An 18,736-nucleotide genomic window follows, 5' to 3' on the forward strand; every position below is an offset into this window, starting at 1 on the left:
GTACGGAAAACCAGAAAAGCGCTAGCTTGTGTTTAGCCGTAATTTGGACATGAAAGTCGTATTTTTATGTGTACTTTTATTTAAATAATGTTTAATGCACTTTAGGTTCACTATTTGTGTGTGTGTATTGTTGTATTTTTGACAATTGATTCGAGCAAAGCTCTCGTGGAAGTAACCCGACCGTCATGTTTGTGACTTATTTCTCCTCTATATAGATAGGGGGACAATATAAACAGATAGGAATCAGTAATTATTACAAGTAAACACACAGATGTATAAAAAAACGTATTGTACAACTCACCCGAGTTTGGTGTTTTTAACTAATTGTACAATCTGCTGTAACAACTCTGTCGTCAGATATTGGTCATGGCCAACGCGGGGAATCTCCCCAGCAAGGAGCCTCTGGGTAGCTATAATATGTTTATGCATGATGGGGTGTTGTTGTAAAGTATCCGTTACAGATTGATTATAAAAACGCTGTTTCTTCTCAAGGCTGTCCAGTCGCTCTCTGAATACAGCAAAACTCTTCAACCCCCGCAACATGCCCCTCAATGGTCTTGAACCCGGATCGTATCAGTTATAAGGCTAGATAAGGCTCTGTTGTTGTCTATAATAGCCGGCGACTCGCGACCGTAAGCTTCTTGATTTGAAGGTAGAGCCTCAGAGTCGTCCTCTCCCGCAGTCAGACATTCGCTGGCAAGCGTTTCTCAGGAGCCGGGGAAAATGCACAATCGTCCCACGATTCCAACAATTCACGATCCCAGCTCAAAACGGAGTCTATAGCGTGCGGATCAGCGGCAGCACGTTCACTCTCAACTGACTCTGGAAAAAGAAAAACATGAATTAGGAAATCAGTACGAATTAGGATGATAAAACACCTTCCTTTTTTTTTTTTTTTTTTTTTTTTTTTATAAACACATGCTATATACCGTCTGTCGACCCTGGGGAAGATCTTGATGGCTTAGGCGTTGTAGATGTCACTAAACCTCTGTCTCTCAAATATTTGTCAGTCGGAGCATGGACCTGAGCGACCGTAACTGTTTTACGTTTGTTCTTTCTAGGCTTTGTTGACACAAGCTGTTCAGTAGAACCCACAGCACGATTTTTGAACACGGGTGTGTCGATCTTGTTTACAAGATTTGATAATCCATGAGCAGTAAACAAACAAACACAAAAAAACATAAAACCACATTTAAATATAACCGTCAAATATCTAATTATTACAACACTTACTGAGCACGGGGTTATCCGACCTGACTCGCGGAGCTGCACCGCCTGAGTTCGATCCTTTGTGTAAAATAAAAAGTATAGGCTAATCATTCTACACGTACACAACACATCATACATAGGCACAAATACTTATAAAATACGATGTCCGGAATAGACACAATGTCAGCATCACCTGTAGCGTTAGATATCTGTTTAACCATTACAGCAGACCCATAAATTTGTTTATAAATAAACATTCTTAATAATGCATAATAATAATACACTTACTGTTACGATACACAGCCATCTTCTCTTTGAAGTATTGCTCAAAATAAAAACAAAACTTTAGCGGTGAGCTAAAATGAGAACCCACCAGTTCATCTAAATTACTCAGCGCAAACACTGGTACACAGCCGACATCTTAGAAACTTCTGCGTAACTGACTCCGCTTTTAAACACAGTGCTTACCTATTTGTGGGGATTTCGTAAAGCCATTAACACCCCAAGACGCTAACTCATTATCATAAACAAACTGATAGGATTACACCATGACCCCTGGTCATAAAATAAGTGTCTCCCCCACAAAACTCCTGGTCAGGAAAAACACAGAGTAATAAATTAGATGCACATACAAAACAGAATTGTAGAGTCATAAATTAGATGCACATAGCCTACGGAAACTGTCTGCCGGTGAAACACGTGTATGGGCGTGGGTTTAGAGAGTGAGAGAGAGGTGTGTCTGAAACACGTGTGTATGGGCGGGGTTTAGAGAGAGAGGTGATTCGGTTTTAATATCATTACTGTGTTACCCCAGCGCATGGAAGACATCTCGCGAAAAGTTATCTTCTAGTTTAAACGATACGGCGATTCTTTTAGCCAACACTTTGACATTTTTACCTCATAAGGATCTTTGTTTAGAAGTCATGTAATATGCGCGATTCTTTTTAAACGGCTCTTTTAATAACTTTTACCTCCTAAAGGTTTATGTTTGAAAGACATGTAATACACAGGATTCTTTTAAACAGATTCTTAAAAAAAAGCTTTTTTATTCAAAGGTAAACCGGGTCCCCTGAAAACGTAATCAACATTTGTTTTCATTTATTTTTCAAACAAATTTTCTACTCATATATGTACACATTCAAACATCATGCTTTTTCAAACACTGTGTTTACACAAATGAAATACCCCCACACAGCAACACAAACACATACCCAATATTAACCATTGACAGGCTTTTTCAGATGTATTTTGCCCCCCCCCAAACCAGACTCCTTAACATAAATACCTTTGTTGCTGTCACCCCCGCCGCCCCTCCACACACCTCCACCACAGCCCAGACACACAGGGGTCAGATTGACCCACTGATGCCGTCGATACCACCACCACTGGTCATAAATTAGGTTACCTACCAAAATGGCAGTCATGGAAGCACAAAGGGCCATAAATCAGCACAGACTACTTTGATTGACAATTTGACAGAAAGTGTATGATATAACAACTGCCACTGAAGTTGACAGCTGGAGAAGGCAGCTTGCAATATATAGTGGTCATATTGACTAGAATGCGATCATATAGAAAGGACCATTGGCTAGCCAGTACAAGGTCTTCTATGTAGGTAGTCACCATAGTCTGAAAGTAGGTTTACTTCCCAGACTCAGGTCTCCATCAGCCTCCTGCTGAGGTGTTGGAAATGTGGAAAGGAACACCCACCAGCCTAGTGCAAACAGACTTCCTGTCTGTGGAACAATGGCAGCGCTTGAATTGTTTGCCTCAGTTTGGTTGTTAGTCACTGGATGAACAACTTCATCAACTTGGTGCATCAACTTCAGGCAGAGAATGCCAAACTTAGATGAATGGTAACAGGGTTTTTCCTCAAGATCCTACCTTGAGTTTCCTAGAACACTCTGGAGTGCAGCAGCCTTGTGCACAGTCTTGTAGTATTAATATTAAGAGTTTTCTGTTGATTCTAATACTGTCTCTGTCAAGCCTGCTGATGAGTTAGCTGAGGTTAAAGAAAGCCTCCGTAAGAAGCAAGCTCATTTAGAGCTTGGAGTTTCCTGTCCCCCAAACTATAATAGGATCACCTGTGCCCCCAAGTGTTGAGACTTGTAGCTCATGGTACCATTTCCAGCCAGACAAAGACGAATATGTTTACATATTTGAATATAATGAGTCTTTATTTTATTAATCACATATACATTACAGCACAGTGACATTATTTTCTTCGCATAACCCAGCATGTCAGGAAGCTGGGGTCAGAGCATAGGGTCAGCCATGATGCAGTTCCCCTGGAGCAGAGAGGGTTAAGGGTCTGGAGCAGTGCTGCGGCTTGAACCCACGACCTTCCGATCAGTAACCCAGAGCCTTAACCACCAAGATATGATGTTATAACGATTTAATTTGGCTTGTGAAATCGACAGAAAAAAGAGACAATATACAGACAGGGGAATAGGTGTTATTCTGCAGGTTTATAGGTAAAAATTCCCAAAGCTGAATATCAAAACTTTAGCTAGCACTTTAGTAGAGGTCTAAAACCAAGCCCAGGGCCACAACACAAAACTCAATAGCAGATAAAAATCTAAAATCATTTTAAAAGATAAAATAATCAAACATACTTACAGGTTCTGATTCAGAAGCACAAGATTGTCAGAGCAAAGTGGGAATCGTCCCACTTTTCAGGAGTAGCCTTGGTGTGTAGCCTGCTGTGTACTCGCCCAGGTTCAGGAAGCTGTCCTCAGTAACATGGGCCATGCACAAGCAAACGTTTAGGTTTTACTGCTCAGGAACAGAGTAATAAATAATCAGTAACCACCGATTCCTAATTTAGTCCAAATACTTTATATTTGTTTGAATGCAAACCAAAGTTTTTTCTATATTTTTACATTTGGACTTTTTGTAGCAGAAAACAATACACTGTATGTCATTTGTTATTTATCTTTATATTCATGTTGAAACATGTCAGTAACATGGACGTAGGAGCCATTATACATTGGGGGACATGTCCCCCACATTTCAAAATCTAGGTTTTGTCCCCCACTTTTTCCTCATACATTGCCTGCATTCTCTCAGGATTTCTGAGTTGGAGTCTCCAAATTAAACAATTCCACAGCTTTTAGAAACACAGTTCAATAAATAAAATTTCTCTATAATAAGCACAGGGTTCAGACTCCAGTAGCTAGGGGTCACTGAACTGTTTGCCTCTTGCCAAGCTTGACGAGAGCAAAGTGTCTGTCACTGCAGGGCAACAAACAAAACCTGGTATGGAATTTCAGAGAGAGTTTTCCCTCTTCAAATATTGAAGAATTCTCATCTCTGTGTGAACATTTTGACTAACCATACCATTAAATCATTTATGCACACGTAGCAATGGCACATACACACAATTTTGGTGTGCTAGCTAACTTGCAAATGTATGCATTTTTGACAGTTTCATAGCTAAATAATTATTTTGACAATAAAATTGTCGATCAAAACCAGCAAAAAAATTTCATGGGCTGAAATAGCTACGATATTTAAATTCCTACCTCAAATACAAATTGGTAAATCTTACATCTATACAGTGAGGGGGAAAAAAGTATTTGATCCCCTGCTGATTTTGTACGTTTGCCCACTGACAAAGAAATGATCAGTCTATAATTTTAATGGTAGATTTATTTGAACAGTGAGAGACAGAATAACAACAAAAAAATCCAGAAAAACGCACGTCAAAAATGTTTTAAATTGATTTGCATTTTAATGACGGAAATAAGTATTTGACCCCCTCTCAATCAGAAAGATTTCTGGCTCCCAGGTGTCTTTTATACAGGTAACAAGCTGAGATTAGGAGCACACTCTTAAAGGGAGTGCTCCTAATATCACTTGTCAGTGGGCAAACGTACAAAATCAGCAGGGGATCAAATACTTTTTTCCCTCACTGTACGTTTGTGTGCTCGAGCGTCCGAATGCTGTGTCGTAACCGCCCTCACCTCAGGATGCAAGGTGTTCTTTGACTGAGGGTCATGGAATATCTCACTCTCAATTTCTATATACACTTTTGGGTCGTTTTAAAGATCCATTTTTTTCTTATGTTAAAAGAACCAACAGATAATATGACATCCTTCAATTTGGAAACATTATAGAATCTCGTTATGAAAATTCAAATAGTTCAATCTCCTTACCAGGAGGTACCTCACCCCGATTTATCATCACACGTGGGGTTAAACAAGGCCCTATTTCTCCAATTCCCTTTGTAATGAAAGAAATTATTTACAGAAATGCTTTCAATTTTTATTACAAATTCAGACATAGCTCCGTTAAAGGTACTTGGGCAACCAGTAATCACCAGCCAGTTAGCAGATGATACAAGCATCTCTATGAAGCAGCTAACGGAAGTTCCCAAGATATTACATACAATTCACATTTTCTCCAAAGCCTCCGTTCTAAAGCTAAATTTGAATAAGTGTGAGCTAATGCCGGTTCAGCAAAGACGCTTAGCAGAGGCTTACAGCGTCCCCATAAAATCCACAGTTAAATACTCGGGCAAGTAAATATCCAAAGATTCAATTGAAAGTGAAAATATGAATGTGTGGAAAGTAGTAGATGAATAAAGTAAACATTGCTCATGGTTATTAAGAGATATTAGCTTATTGGGTTGAATATTTTATCTATCCTGCATACTCAAAGTAGAGCTATTAATAAAGATAAATCAGGTTGATTTTGATTATATCTGGATCAGGAAAATTCATTACATTAACAGAGCAGAGATGACCAAAGAATTTAAAGATGGAGGCCTACAAGCCATCGGTTTTAATTGTATAAATGGGACCTTGAAAATTAAATTGTTAAAACCTTTCCTCAACAACAACAACTTCTGGTTCCATATTCCCAGAGAAATATTTAAGAAATAAAGAGGGATCAGATTTTTACTTAGATATGATTTCAATATTCAATGTTTACTGATTAAATTATCCCACTTTCACCAGCAGGTCATGTTATATTGGAAACAGTTGCACCTCCAGGATTATTTTCTATGCTGTAATTACAAAACTAAAAGATCGGAGACCCCCACTTTGAAGATAAAACCTTTCGTAGCATGTGAAAATATGCTGTTATATTTTTACTCTTTAATGTTTTACTGCAGAATCACATAAAATCCACCATTAAATATTGTTCATTTACACACACACACACACACACCAAGGCCCTACCTGCTTTGCAGAATAAACCAGATAAACCAGTTAGACGGTGTCAGTAAAACTAGACGGCTCTATTTTGTGTCGAGGGGAAAATAAACCATTTCAGGAGTAAAAACACAGTGAGTATCAAATCTAAAGCTATAATATATAAACACACTGAATGTACACCAGATGCAGAAGAGTTTTGTGGGTTTGTACTGAAGTTTGAATGTACACAGGTTGTTTTATGACTTGATACCGTGACTATTTCCTGTAAGTGAACTCTGTGCTGATACAGGGTTTGATTTAACACACCGATGTTGGAGTGAAGTAAACGTGTGTCCTGCTGTAATCTGGAGGAGACATGACCTCCAACATGAGTGTGTCTGGAGACCAGGACTTAAAGAAAGACGAGAGGTGAGTTACTTTTCCATTCACCAGCAATAAATACACACCGTCCCATGGGAACAGATCTGTATCTCTAAACACTCACTAGTTTACAGAGGAACTAAACTTTGGTTTAAGGTGTTTAATAGCAGTGAATATATCACTGATCTGATCTAAGAACAGTTTAGAGAAATCATTCACTGAGAGAAGAGTGAAAAGGACTGTGTAATGTGGAGGAGAAGTGCAGTGTAGCTTTGGGTCAGTGAACTCTACAGGCTTTAAGACCCAGCTGAGTCAGTTATCTGTGATTGGGACTCCTGACATCAGGTTAATTCCTGAGGTATGAGGCGTGTCTCCTGTTTGAATAAGTGTGCAGACTGTAGCTGAATTAAAAAGATGGAATTATTGGTGTTTAATGGTGAACACATTGTGTAACAGTGCTGAGACAGCAGAGTACAGTCAAACCTTGGATTGCGAGCATGATTCGTCCCGGAAGCGTGCTCGTAATCCAAAGCACTCGTATATCAAAGCGATTTCCCCATAAGAAATAATGGAAACTCAGATGATTCGTTCCAAAACCCAAAAATATTCTTATACATAATAATGATTAACACAAAATACCATTTTATATTTTTATTATTTAAATTTAATATAAAGTAATCCAATTTATTAATTATTGTGTAGGACGACATTCACTGTTACTAATGGAATCACTGCTGTCTGTTGGCTCGCCGGAATCTTTTTCTTTTTGTACGACATTAACAAGGAACCTATCCAGTGACACTCGCTTTTGCCTCCTTTTAAGGATTCCTCCTACGCGGAAATGTGACATTGCATTGCCGTTAAACAGATTCATCGCTCGCACTGCTACAGTCTTACTCGGGTGGTGCTTTTCTACAAAATTTTGCGCTGTTTCCAACATTTTACACGCCTCCCTAATCTCATTTGAAGTGAGGGATTTCTCTGTCTTTTTCTCCTCCCTGATCAATGGGCTGGAGTAATGGAGTGGTGTTGGGAGGAAGGAACTTGACCTTAATGAACTCAAATTCCTCCAGTATGTCATCCTCAAGGTCTGGAGGATGAGCAGGGGCATTATCCATAACCAGCAAGACTTTGAGTGGAAAAAGGGAAAAAGTTCTAAAAGGTATTTCTTCACTGCATGACCGAAGACCTCGTTGATCCACTCACCGAACAAGATACGAGTGACCCAAGCCTTGCTGTTGGAGCTCCACATAACGTTTAACTGGCTCTTCTGCACCCTTGCATTTCTTGAAGGCTTGTGGATTCACGGAATGATACACGGGCAGGGGCTTGACTTTGAAAGCGCCACTTGCATTAGCACAAAACAAGAGGGTGAGACGGTCTTTCATGGGCTTCTGACCAGGAATTGCATTCTCTTCTGCTGTAATGTAGGTCCTCTTTGGCATCTTTTTCCAAAAAAGCCCCGTGTCATTGCAGTTGAAAACTTGTTGCGGCAGGTAACACTCGTAAACCATGAGCTTCTGGAAATCGGCAACGAAAAGAAAAAAAGAAAAGCAGCGTATACGTACCACTCGTATTGCAAGACCTCGCTCGTATATCATGTTAAAATTTATTACAACTTTTTGCTCGTCTTGCGGAACACTCGCAAACCAAGTTACTCGCAATCCAAGGTTTGACTGTATTAATTATTGCTGATATTTCTGTTCTAATTACAGAATGATGGAGGGAAAGAGATCAGACTCACCAGAATCCAGCTGTGTGTCCATGAAGAGTGACCGGTCAGTGGGTGTTCCACTTAACTTCAGAGACGGAGCCAGTTCTCCTGATATGAGGTCAGTACAGTGAGGTGTTTTACAGCAGTGTTCCACCTGATCAAACTCACTGGTCTCATTATGAAGCCCTTCATGAGCTTTATCAGGTGTTGAAGCAGTAAAACACTAAAGTGTGCAGTGCTGCAGCTCTCGGACTGGCAGTGAGGAAAACTGCTTTAAGAGTTCAGTTCAGCCTGCAGTCCCTGAGCTGGAGGGTCTGTGGTGCTACACAACAACATTTACATCTGGGACATTAATGACTAGACCACTATTTTTTCATAAACATGTTAGTGTCAGTGAGGAAACCCTGAAATCAGTGTATTGTGTTAAGAGGATAGTGTTAAATATCTGTCTCTGTATGTATTAGTGTGTTGTGCAGCTATGAATACATATAGTCTATATTACATCATGTGTTTTATTTGTTCACAGACCACAAAAGAAGAAATCAAACATCTGCAGAAATCAGCTGGACTCCATATTCAAGGTGTGTGTGTCTTTTTAATGTGTGTAACTTGTGTGTGAGTAGGTTGCTGTGGTAATAGAAAGAGACCTTTCTTCTTTTCATAAAATAAAAGCATCTCTCAATGTGTAACATTCTAATATTTAGATGTGTTCCTGTGTGTTTCTAAACAGGAGCTGGAACACAAAGTCATCACTCTGATAAAGAATGAATTGAAGAGGTTTAGGAAGCTCCTGAGTCCAGATTACCCAGCATGCTCTGAGAGGGAGGTGGAGGATGAGGAGGATCTGCACAGTGTCAGAGAGGGAGCGCTGAAGATCACACTGCACGTCCTGAAGAACATGAACCACACAGATCTCGCTAACACACTGCACAACAGTAAGAGTTCTGAGTCATGGCTTTATTCCATCAGGTTCACTTTAGAGAGAGGAAATAGTTTTAGATATGAACACCTTTATTTTGAAGTTTGAGTTTAGTATCATGTACATCTGGTGCTTTTCTGTTCTGTTCGTGGTCCAGTTTGTGATTACTCTGTAAACTGGTCCTGTTCCTTCAATAATATTTAGTCCATGAATCAGGAATGAACAGCAGCATTTGAAAGAATTTTACGTTTTATATTGTGCTCAGTGATTTTGCATTAAAACATGTTATTACTTTGTTTATTAGAGTCTGTGGCTTCTGTGTATCAGACAGAGCTGAAATCCAGCCTGAGAGAGAAGTTTAAAAGAATTAATGAAGGAATCTCACAGCATGGAAGCTCAGCACTTCTGAATGAGATCTATACAGATCTCTACATCACAGAGGGTTGGAGTGGAGACGTCAATAACGAACATGAGGTGAGACAGATTGAGACAGCGTCCAGGAGACCAGCAACACAGGAGACGCCCATCAAATGTAACGAGCTCTTTAAAGACAAGTCCATCAGAAGAGTGCTGACTAAAGGAGTTGCTGGAATTGGAAAAACAGTCTCTGTGCAGAAGTTCATTCTGGACTGGGCTGAAGGAAAAGCAAATCAGGACGTCACCTTCATGTTTCCACTTCCCTTTCGAGAGCTGAATCTGATGAAGCAGAGAAATCTCAGTCTGATGGAGCTTCTTCATCACTTTTTCCCAGAAATGAGAGAACTAGAATTACCAGACTGTGACTCCTACACAGTGGTGTTGATCTTTGATGGTCTGGATGAGTGTCGACTTCCTCTAAATTTCCAGAAGAATGAGAGATTGTGTGATGTGACAGAGTCAGCCTCGGTGGATGTGCTGCTGACAAACCTCATCAAGGGGAACCTGCTTCCCTCTGCTTTCCTCTGGATAACCTCTCGACCAGGAGCAGCCAATCAGATCCCTCCTGAGTGTGTAGACCAGGTAACTGAGGTACGAGGCTTCAGTGATCCTCAGAAAGAGGAGTACTTCAGGAAGAGGATCAGTGATCAGAGCCTGGCCAATAAAATCATCACACGCATGAAGTCTTCAAGAAGCCTCTACATCATGTGCCACATCCCAGTCTTCTGCTGGATCTCAGCCACTGTTCTAGAGAGAATGTTGGGTGAAGCAGAGAGTGGAGAGGTCCCCAAGACTCTGACTCAAATGTTCACACACTTCCTGATCTTTCAGATCAAACACAAGGACCAAAAGTACCATCAGAAATGTGACCCTGATCCTCAGCAGACCAGAGAGAGTATCCTGGCACTGGGGAAACTGGCTTTCCAACAGCTGGAGAAAGGAAACCTGATCTTTTATGAGGAAGACCTGAGAGAGTGTGGCATTGATGTTGGAGAAGTGGCAGTGTACTCAGGAGTGTGTACCCAGATCTTCAGAGAGGAGTTTGGGCTTCACCTGGGGAATGTGTTCAGCTTTGTACATCTAAGTGTTCAGGAGTTTCTGGCTGCTTTATACACATTTCTCCACTTTATTTTTAGAAAGACAAATGTGTTAGTGGAGCAACGCACTGGACTTTTCCATTTCTTCAGCAAGTCAACCATGTCCGATTTCCTCAGGACTGCAGTGGACAAGGCCTTACAGAGTGAGAATGGACACCTGGACCTGTTCCTCCGCTTCCTTCTGGGTCTCTCACTGGAGTCCAATCAGGCTCTCTTACGAGGCTTAATGCCTCAGACAGGAAGTAGCTCTCACAGCAAACAGGAAACAGTCGAGTACATCAAGGAGAAGATCAGGGAGAATCCATCTCCAGAGAAATCCATCAATCTGTTCCACTGTCTGAATGAACTGAATGATCATTCTCTAGTGCAGGAAGTACAGACTTACCTGAACAGAGAAGGTAGCAGTCGTCTCAGTGGAACCAGACTCTCTCCTGCTCAGTGGTCAGCTCTGGTGTTTGTGTTACTGAACTCGGATCAGGAGCTGGATGAGTTTGATTTGAGGAAATATGACCCATCAGAGGAATGTCTTCTGAAGCTGCTGCCAGTGGTCAAAGCCTCCAGAAAAGCTTTGTGAGTATTTTTATTTATAAATGTATTACTGCATGGTTTGTTATTTTAATGTAACACTGAACTGCACTGTTTGGATTAATGCTTGTTAATAGTTACTCTAATTAGCGTTAAACAAACCTCTGGTACTGTTACATGTCAGGATTTCCCCTTGAAGCAGCGTGCTCTTAGCACAAATGCGCTAGCACCTGCTTTTATGTTGTTGACAGTAGTGACATTTGAACACATGTGTTTATGTTTCTGTCATGTCTCCTCCCTGTTCTGTCATTGGCTGGGATTTCACATGTGTCTGAATCGCCCTCAGCTTTGAGCATTTACGACACCGATCATGTCTACACACATATACCGTGCACCTCCCAGCACACAACGCGGAATATTATAGTAGAATAGAAAAGAAACTACGATAGATAACCATAGTCATAGTTCAGGTCATGTTTCATGGTTCATGTTTAGATTCATAGTCATAGTTCATGTCATGTTTCATGTTTAGGTTCGTTAGTTTAGTTCACGCTGGTTTCTCCGCTGCCAGTCCCTCGCTGTAGCTTATGTTTCATGTTTTGTATCTCGACCCTGTTTTCCGTGTCCACGACCTTGATTCCTGCCTAGCCCTGTGTATGCCTGTTTGCCGATCGTCGGACCTTTTGCCTGTTTTTGGATTACGTTTTGGACCACGTTTTGGATTTGTCTGCCTGTCTGTCTCCTAAATAAAACTGTTATCCTGCGCTTGCATCCGTCTGAACTTCCTCACGTCACGATACGTGACAGAATATTCTGCCTATCATGGATGCAGCAGGAGAACGGAGAGGATGCAGAACCCGGAAGTCCATGCCAATCATCCCCGCCTTGGACTCGATACAGTTTCCACAAGAGACTTTCGTGGTCCTTCCCGATCGGTATGATGGGTTCTTTGGCTACCCGGACTATTTTTTGGTAGATTGTCAGTTCTATTTCTCCAGCCTGTTTGACCCGAAGCCAGAGAAGAAGCAATGGATAAGGTTCATGGTGTCCCGGTTTTTTGGCCCAGCTCGCAATTGGGTGCAGCGATTAGCAGCTATGAGATCCCGGGAACTGGAGAACAGTAGGCAATTCATGGACCTGTTTTTGAAGGAGTTTGGAGAACCAGGGCAGAGCTACAACCTGGATAAGCTGTTGAAGGGAGTCAATGTGGCGAACAAGGCTGACCTACCGTTCCACATGCATCATGAGTGGATGAACCACCAAGTGTATGTTAACACGGACAACCGAGCTCTGCTCATGTCCAAGCCTGCTGACCCAGTTGACCAAGTTCCGCTCATGTCCAAGCCTGCTGACCCGGCCAACCAAGTTCCATTCACGTCCAAGCCTGCTGACCCAGTTGACCAAGTACCGCTCATGTCCAAGCCTGTTGACCCGGCCGACCAAGTTCCGTTCATGTACGAGCCTGCCGACCAAGTTCCATTCACGTCCAAGCCTGCCGACCCGGCCAACCAAGTTCTGCCCATGCCCAAGTCTGCCGACACGGCCGACCAAGTTCTGCCCATGCCCAAGTCTACTGACCCAGCTGCCCAAGCTCCGCTCAAGCCCAAGTCTACCGACATGGCTGACCAAGATCCGCTCAATCCTGAGGTTAACCTGGTGACCTCAGTGCCCCCGTATGAGGTAATCTCCCACCCTCCCTCCCCTGTAATGGATCTTGTTCGGTCTGCCCGCTCTGCTGAGGACACTGCTCGGCACCCCTGTTCAGCCAAGAGCGTCACTCAGCACTCCTGCACCACTGGGTACGGCACTCTGTTTCCCTGCTCAGCTGAGGTCGTCGCTCTGCCTTCGTGCTCGGCTGAGGTCGTCGCTCTGCCTTCCTGCTCGGCTGAGGTTTTCTCTATGCCATCCTGCTTCGCAGAGGACGTCGCTCTGCCCATATGTTCCGCTGAAGACGTCGTTCCTCTTAGTTGCGGCGCGCCATGTGTCACTCCCCCTTCCTGCTCCACGGAGGACTTCGTTTCCCCCTCCTGCGTTGCGGAGAGCTTCGTTCATCCCTTTGGACTCACAGAGACCCACGCTCTTCTCCCTGGCCTCGCAGGGGACCTTGCTTCGATTTCCTGCACTGCTGAGTACAGCGCTCTGTTTCCATGCTCCGCTGAGGACTTCGCTCGGCCTGCCTGCTTGGCTGTGGTCATCACTCTGCCTTCCTGTTTCGTCGGGGACGTCGCTCCGCTTCCCTGTTCCGCCATGGATGTCACTATGCTTTCCTGCTCTGCTGTGAATGTCGCTCTGCTTTCATGCTCCGCTGAGGACGTCGCTCTGCTTTCATGCTCTGACGAGGACGTTGCTCTGCTTCCCTGCTCTGCCGTGTACGTCGCTCTGCTTTTTTGTTTTGTCAAGGATGCTGTGCGGTCTCCTGGCTCTGCTTGGGACATTCTGCCCAGGGGACCGGGGCCGCCAATGGAGATGAATGTTTCAGGGCACTCTGTGAGGAGTGTCCTTGGGGGGGGTTCTATCACGATTTCCCCTTGAAGCAGCGTGCTCTTACAGTGAGGTGAAAAAAGTATTTGATCCCCTGGTGATTTTGTACGTTTGCCCACTGACAAAGAAATGATCATTCTATAATTTTAATGGTAGATTTATTTGAACAGTGAGAGACAGAATAACAACAAAAAAATCCAGAAAAACGCATGTCAAAAATGTTATAAATTGATTTGCATTTTAATGAGGGAAATATGTATTTGACCCCTCTGCAAAACATGACTTAGTACTTGGTGTTAAAACCCTTGTTGGCAATCACAGAGGTCAGACGTTTCTTGTAGTTGGCCACCAGGTTTGCACACATCTCAGGAGGGATTTTGTCCCACTCCTCTTTGCAGATCTTCTCCAAGTCATTAAGGTTTCGAGGCTGACGTTTGGCAACTTGAACCTTCGGCTCCCTCCACAGATTTTCTATGGGATTAAGGTCTGGAGACTGGCTAGGCCACTCCAGGACCTTAATGTGCTTCTTCTTGAGCCACTCCTTTGTTGCCTTGCCCGTGTGTTTTGGGTCATTGTCATGCTGGAATACCCATCCACGACCCATTTTCAATGCCCTGGCTGAGGGAAGGAGGTTCTCACCCAAGATTTGACGGTACATGGCCCCGTCCATCGTCCCTTTGATGCGGTGAAGTTGTCCTGTCCCCTTAGCAGAAAAACACCCCCAAAGCATAATGTTTCCACCTCCATGTTCAATGGTGCGATGGTGTTTTTGGGGGGTCATAGGCAGCATTCCTCCTCCTCCAAACACCGCGAGTTGAGTTGATGCCAAAGAGCTCCATTTTGGTCTCATCTGACCACAACACTTTCACCCAGTTGTCCTCTGAATCATTCAGATCAATGCAACTCCACGAGGTGAGATCTTGCATGGAGCCCCAGGCCGAGGGAGATTGACAGTTCTTTTGTGTTTCTTCCATTTGCGAATAATCGCACCAACTGTTGTCACCTTCTCACCAAGCTGCTTGGCCATGGTCTTGTAGCCCATTCCAGACTTGTGTAGGTCTACAGTCTTGTCCCTGACGTCCTTGGAGAGCTCTTTGGTCTTGGTCATGGTGGAGAGTTTGGAATCTGATTGATTGCTTCTGTGGACAGATGTCTTTTATGCAGGTAACAAACTGAGATTAGGAGCACCCCCTTTAAGAGTGTGCTCCTAATCTCAGCTCGTTACCTGTATAAAAGACACCTGGGAGCCGGAAATCTTTCTGATTGAGAGGGGGTCAAATACTTATTTCCCTCATTAAAATGCAAATCAATTTATAACATTTTTGACATGCCTTTTTCTGGATTTTCTTGTTGTTATTCTGTCTCTCACTGTTCAAATAAATCTACCATTAAAATTATAGACTGATCATTTCTTTGTCAGTGGGCAAACGTACAAAATCAGCAGGGGATCAAATACTTTTTTCTCTCACTGTTGCACAAATGCGCGAGCACCTGTTTTTCCGTTGTTGACAGTAGTGACATTTGAACACGTGTGTGTGTGTTTGTTTCCGTCATTAGCTGGGATTTCACATGTGTCTGAATCGCCCTCAGCTGTGAGCATTTACGACACTGATCATGTCCACATATATACCGCGCGCCTCCCAGCACACAATGTGGAATATTATAGTAGAATAGAAAAGAAACTACGATAGATAACCATAGTCATAGTTCATGTCATGTTTCATGTTTAGGTTCGTTAGTTTAGTTCACGCTGGTTTCTCCGCTGCCAGTCCCTCGCTGTAGCTTATGTTTCATGTTTTGTATCTCGACCCTGCTTCCGTGACCACGACTTTGATTCCTACCTAGCCCTGTGTATGCCTGTTTGCCGATCGTCTGACCTTTTGCCTGTTTTTGGATTATGTTTTGGATCACGTTTTGGATTTGTCTGCCTGTCTGTCTCCTAAATAAAACTGTTATCCTGCGTTTGCATCCGTCTGAACTTCCTCATGTCACGATACGTAACATTACAGAAGATTGTTTCACTTTTTACACTAACACGTTACGTCTGCACTGAGATCTGGGCCATATGGACAAAACCTTATATCACCATTTATTACCTTTTCTCTAAAACTGATGAAAATGATCTCTACAAAATAACTGCATGTATTCATGACTGCTTTTTGATCATTTTGTGAATTAAACACCAGTGAAAGGCACATTTTCTTTTCTCCTTTTACTTGAAAGTGACATTGAACAGAACTTCACTATGGAGAGCAAGAAAAACATAACACTGTCACCATGGGAACAGTATGAATACAACGTGTGTGTGTGTGTGTGAGTTAAAGGTACAGGAGCAGTGTAACTGTGTAACTACAGTGCATATTAAATTGTTTTAGACATTTTAAAGCTCACACATCTGATGTTATTTTTTTATTTATGCTATGCTAACAGAAAGAATAAGTTAATATTACCTTTCTTACATTTTATTGCCTGTTTCTGTTCTGTTTCACCAACGAAATATTTCCAAACAAAGCCACAGCACGTCCTGCTCCTTTTTGTTCAAACAAAAAACCATCTGTTTTCAGTCCTGTAAGGATCATAGTTACTATAATAATTTATTATTATTATTATTATTATTATTATTATTATTATTATCAGTTACAACGATCCTTCAATGAAAACAGATGGGTTTTTTGTTTGATCAAATGCTTTATTATGATAAAGCATTTGTTTATAATAATTGTAGTAGTAGTAATAATAATAATAATAATAATAATAATAATAATAGTAGTAGTAGTACTGATGTGGTGTCCTGTCCTCTGATTTCTGTGTGTAAGAGAACACACTCACATTTCTGTTACATGGTACACTTTAGCTGGATTATGGCTGTGTTTGTGGTCAGAGTTCTGATATTTCATCATTTCTCTTCCAGGCTGTGGGGGTATAATCTGACAGAGGAAAGCTGTAGAGTTCTGTCCTCAGTTCTCAGCTCAAACTCCTCCAGTCTGAGAGAACTGGACCTGAGTCACAATAACTTGCAGGATTCGGGAGTGAAGCTGCTCTCTGCTGGACTGGAGAATCCACACTGTACACTGGAGACACTGAGGTACACACACACACACCCCAACAATAGTAATAATAATAGTAGTAGTAATAATAATAATTGTACTGATGTGGTGTCCTGTCCTCTGATTTCTGTGTGTAAGATAAACACACACATTTCTGTTACATGGTAAACTTTAGCTGGATTATGGCTGTGTTTGTGTGTTTGAGGTCAATGTTCTGATATTTCATCATTTCTCTTCCAGGCTGTGGGAGTGTAATCTGACAGAGGAAAGCTGTAGAGTTCTGTCCTCAGTTCTCAGCTCAAACTCCTCCAGACTGAGAGAACTGAACCTGAGTAACAATAACCTGCAGGATTCAGGAGTGAAGTTGCTTTCTGCTGGACTGGAGAATCCACACTGTACACTGGAGACACTGAGGTACACACACACACACACACACACACACACACACACACACACACACACACACACACACACACAGAGCAGAGTTTTAATAAACACAGCTACATCCAGTTTCCATCTGTGTTGAGTGTAATTGTAGTGATGTGATATATTGTCATTCTTGTGTGTGTGAGATGGAAAGTAAATGTTCTGTATATAAAGATTTTGTGTAGTTGATGTTTTCAGAGCTAAAACTGAGTGTGTTAAGTGTGAGAATGTTTTTGTTTTGCAGCATGTATAAATGCAGTATTACAGATGAAGGTTTTGCTGCTCTGGCTTCAGCTCTGAGGTCAAACTCCTCATCACTCCTGAGAGAACTGAATCTGAAGGGTAATAATCCAGGAGAATCAGGAGTGAAGCTGCTCTCTGATCTACTGAAGGATCCACACTGTAAACTGGAGACATTATAGTGAGTTACTGACTTACTATCTCTTTACTCTACTCTACTGTATCATACTGAATAATGTGTGTGTGTTGGTGTTTATGCTGATGTTGTGAGTTTACACTGATGCTCTTCTGTCTTTCAGCATTAAGAAGCACAAACTCACCAGGACTGTTGTATGACAGGAGTCTCATCTCAAACCTCTTCTCCAGGATAAAGCAGTTTTGGTGAAGAGTTAGAAGCCGTCCCACATTTCCAGCAGTTTGGGAGCTAAATCATTAAACTTAAAGGGACAGAGCAGATACAAAGCCAAGAACAGGCAGAAGGTAATACACAGGAGAAATCAACACACGTATTGAAATATCTGCTGTACCAAGCAACAGCAAGGATCTGCCCCGGGGATGGAGACTGACGAGGCTTAAGTACACGTCCGGAAATGTACAGCTGACTGATCTCAAAGCACGAGGCAGGAGCAGGCATGTAAATGGTAAATGGTCTGCACTTATATAGCGCTTTTTTAACCTTAGTGGTTCCAAAGCACTTTACACTGTCTCACATTCATGAGGTTTGTGCCAATGAGTAGATGTGAAAATACAGTGGAAAATTTCCCTTGCAACCTGCCAACCTTTGCTGTGTCATGAACACAGTGGTCAACCCAGGAGAAAAGTGCCTATGCAACAGTGTGTGTTCAGCATGCATGGAGGCACTGGTTCTGTACATAGTGTTACATGAAATAAAACCAGAAATAACACAAATCAATACCCTTGTGCGCATCTCTCTAATGGCCTGATGAGGTCCATGTCAATTCTTTCAACTCAGACCTTGAATAAAGGTAATGGGCACAATGGTGCTATTGGGGTGGCCAGTGGATTTGCAGCTGAAATTAGTAGCCTGGTAACAATTGCTTCCACAGCTCCTTTTTGATGCACCAGTCGACTTAACACTACCCATATGAGTTGATGTTTGGCCAAAAACCTAAGCTACC

The 18,736-nt window shown here is 42.2% G+C and overlaps 1 protein-coding gene across 1 annotated transcript in view; it reads left to right on the forward strand.

The window, feature by feature from the left end:
• Positions 1 to 6,516: 6,516 nt before the first annotated feature.
• The window catches only part of LOC108273695 (uncharacterized), a 32,691-nt gene continuing 20,471 nt past the window's right edge, over positions 6,517 to 18,736 (forward strand). Inside the window, exons 1-8 of the mRNA XM_053685170.1 lie at positions 6,517 to 6,779; positions 8,447 to 8,563; positions 8,972 to 9,026; positions 9,176 to 9,380; positions 9,669 to 11,448; positions 16,796 to 16,969; positions 17,172 to 17,345; positions 17,602 to 17,770. Of these exons, the coding sequence (XP_053541145.1) occupies positions 6,727 to 6,779; positions 8,447 to 8,563; positions 8,972 to 9,026; positions 9,176 to 9,380; positions 9,669 to 11,448; positions 16,796 to 16,969; positions 17,172 to 17,345; positions 17,602 to 17,770 (2,727 nt within the window). The 5' untranslated portion in view covers positions 6,517 to 6,726. The remainder of the gene's footprint in view (positions 6,780 to 8,446; positions 8,564 to 8,971; positions 9,027 to 9,175; positions 9,381 to 9,668; positions 11,449 to 16,795; positions 16,970 to 17,171; positions 17,346 to 17,601; positions 17,771 to 18,736) is intronic.

The sequence above is a fragment of the Ictalurus punctatus genome, chromosome 13, assembly GCF_001660625.3.
Source record: "Ictalurus punctatus breed USDA103 chromosome 13, Coco_2.0, whole genome shotgun sequence".
NCBI classification, from domain to species: domain Eukaryota; kingdom Metazoa; phylum Chordata; class Actinopteri; order Siluriformes; family Ictaluridae; genus Ictalurus; species Ictalurus punctatus.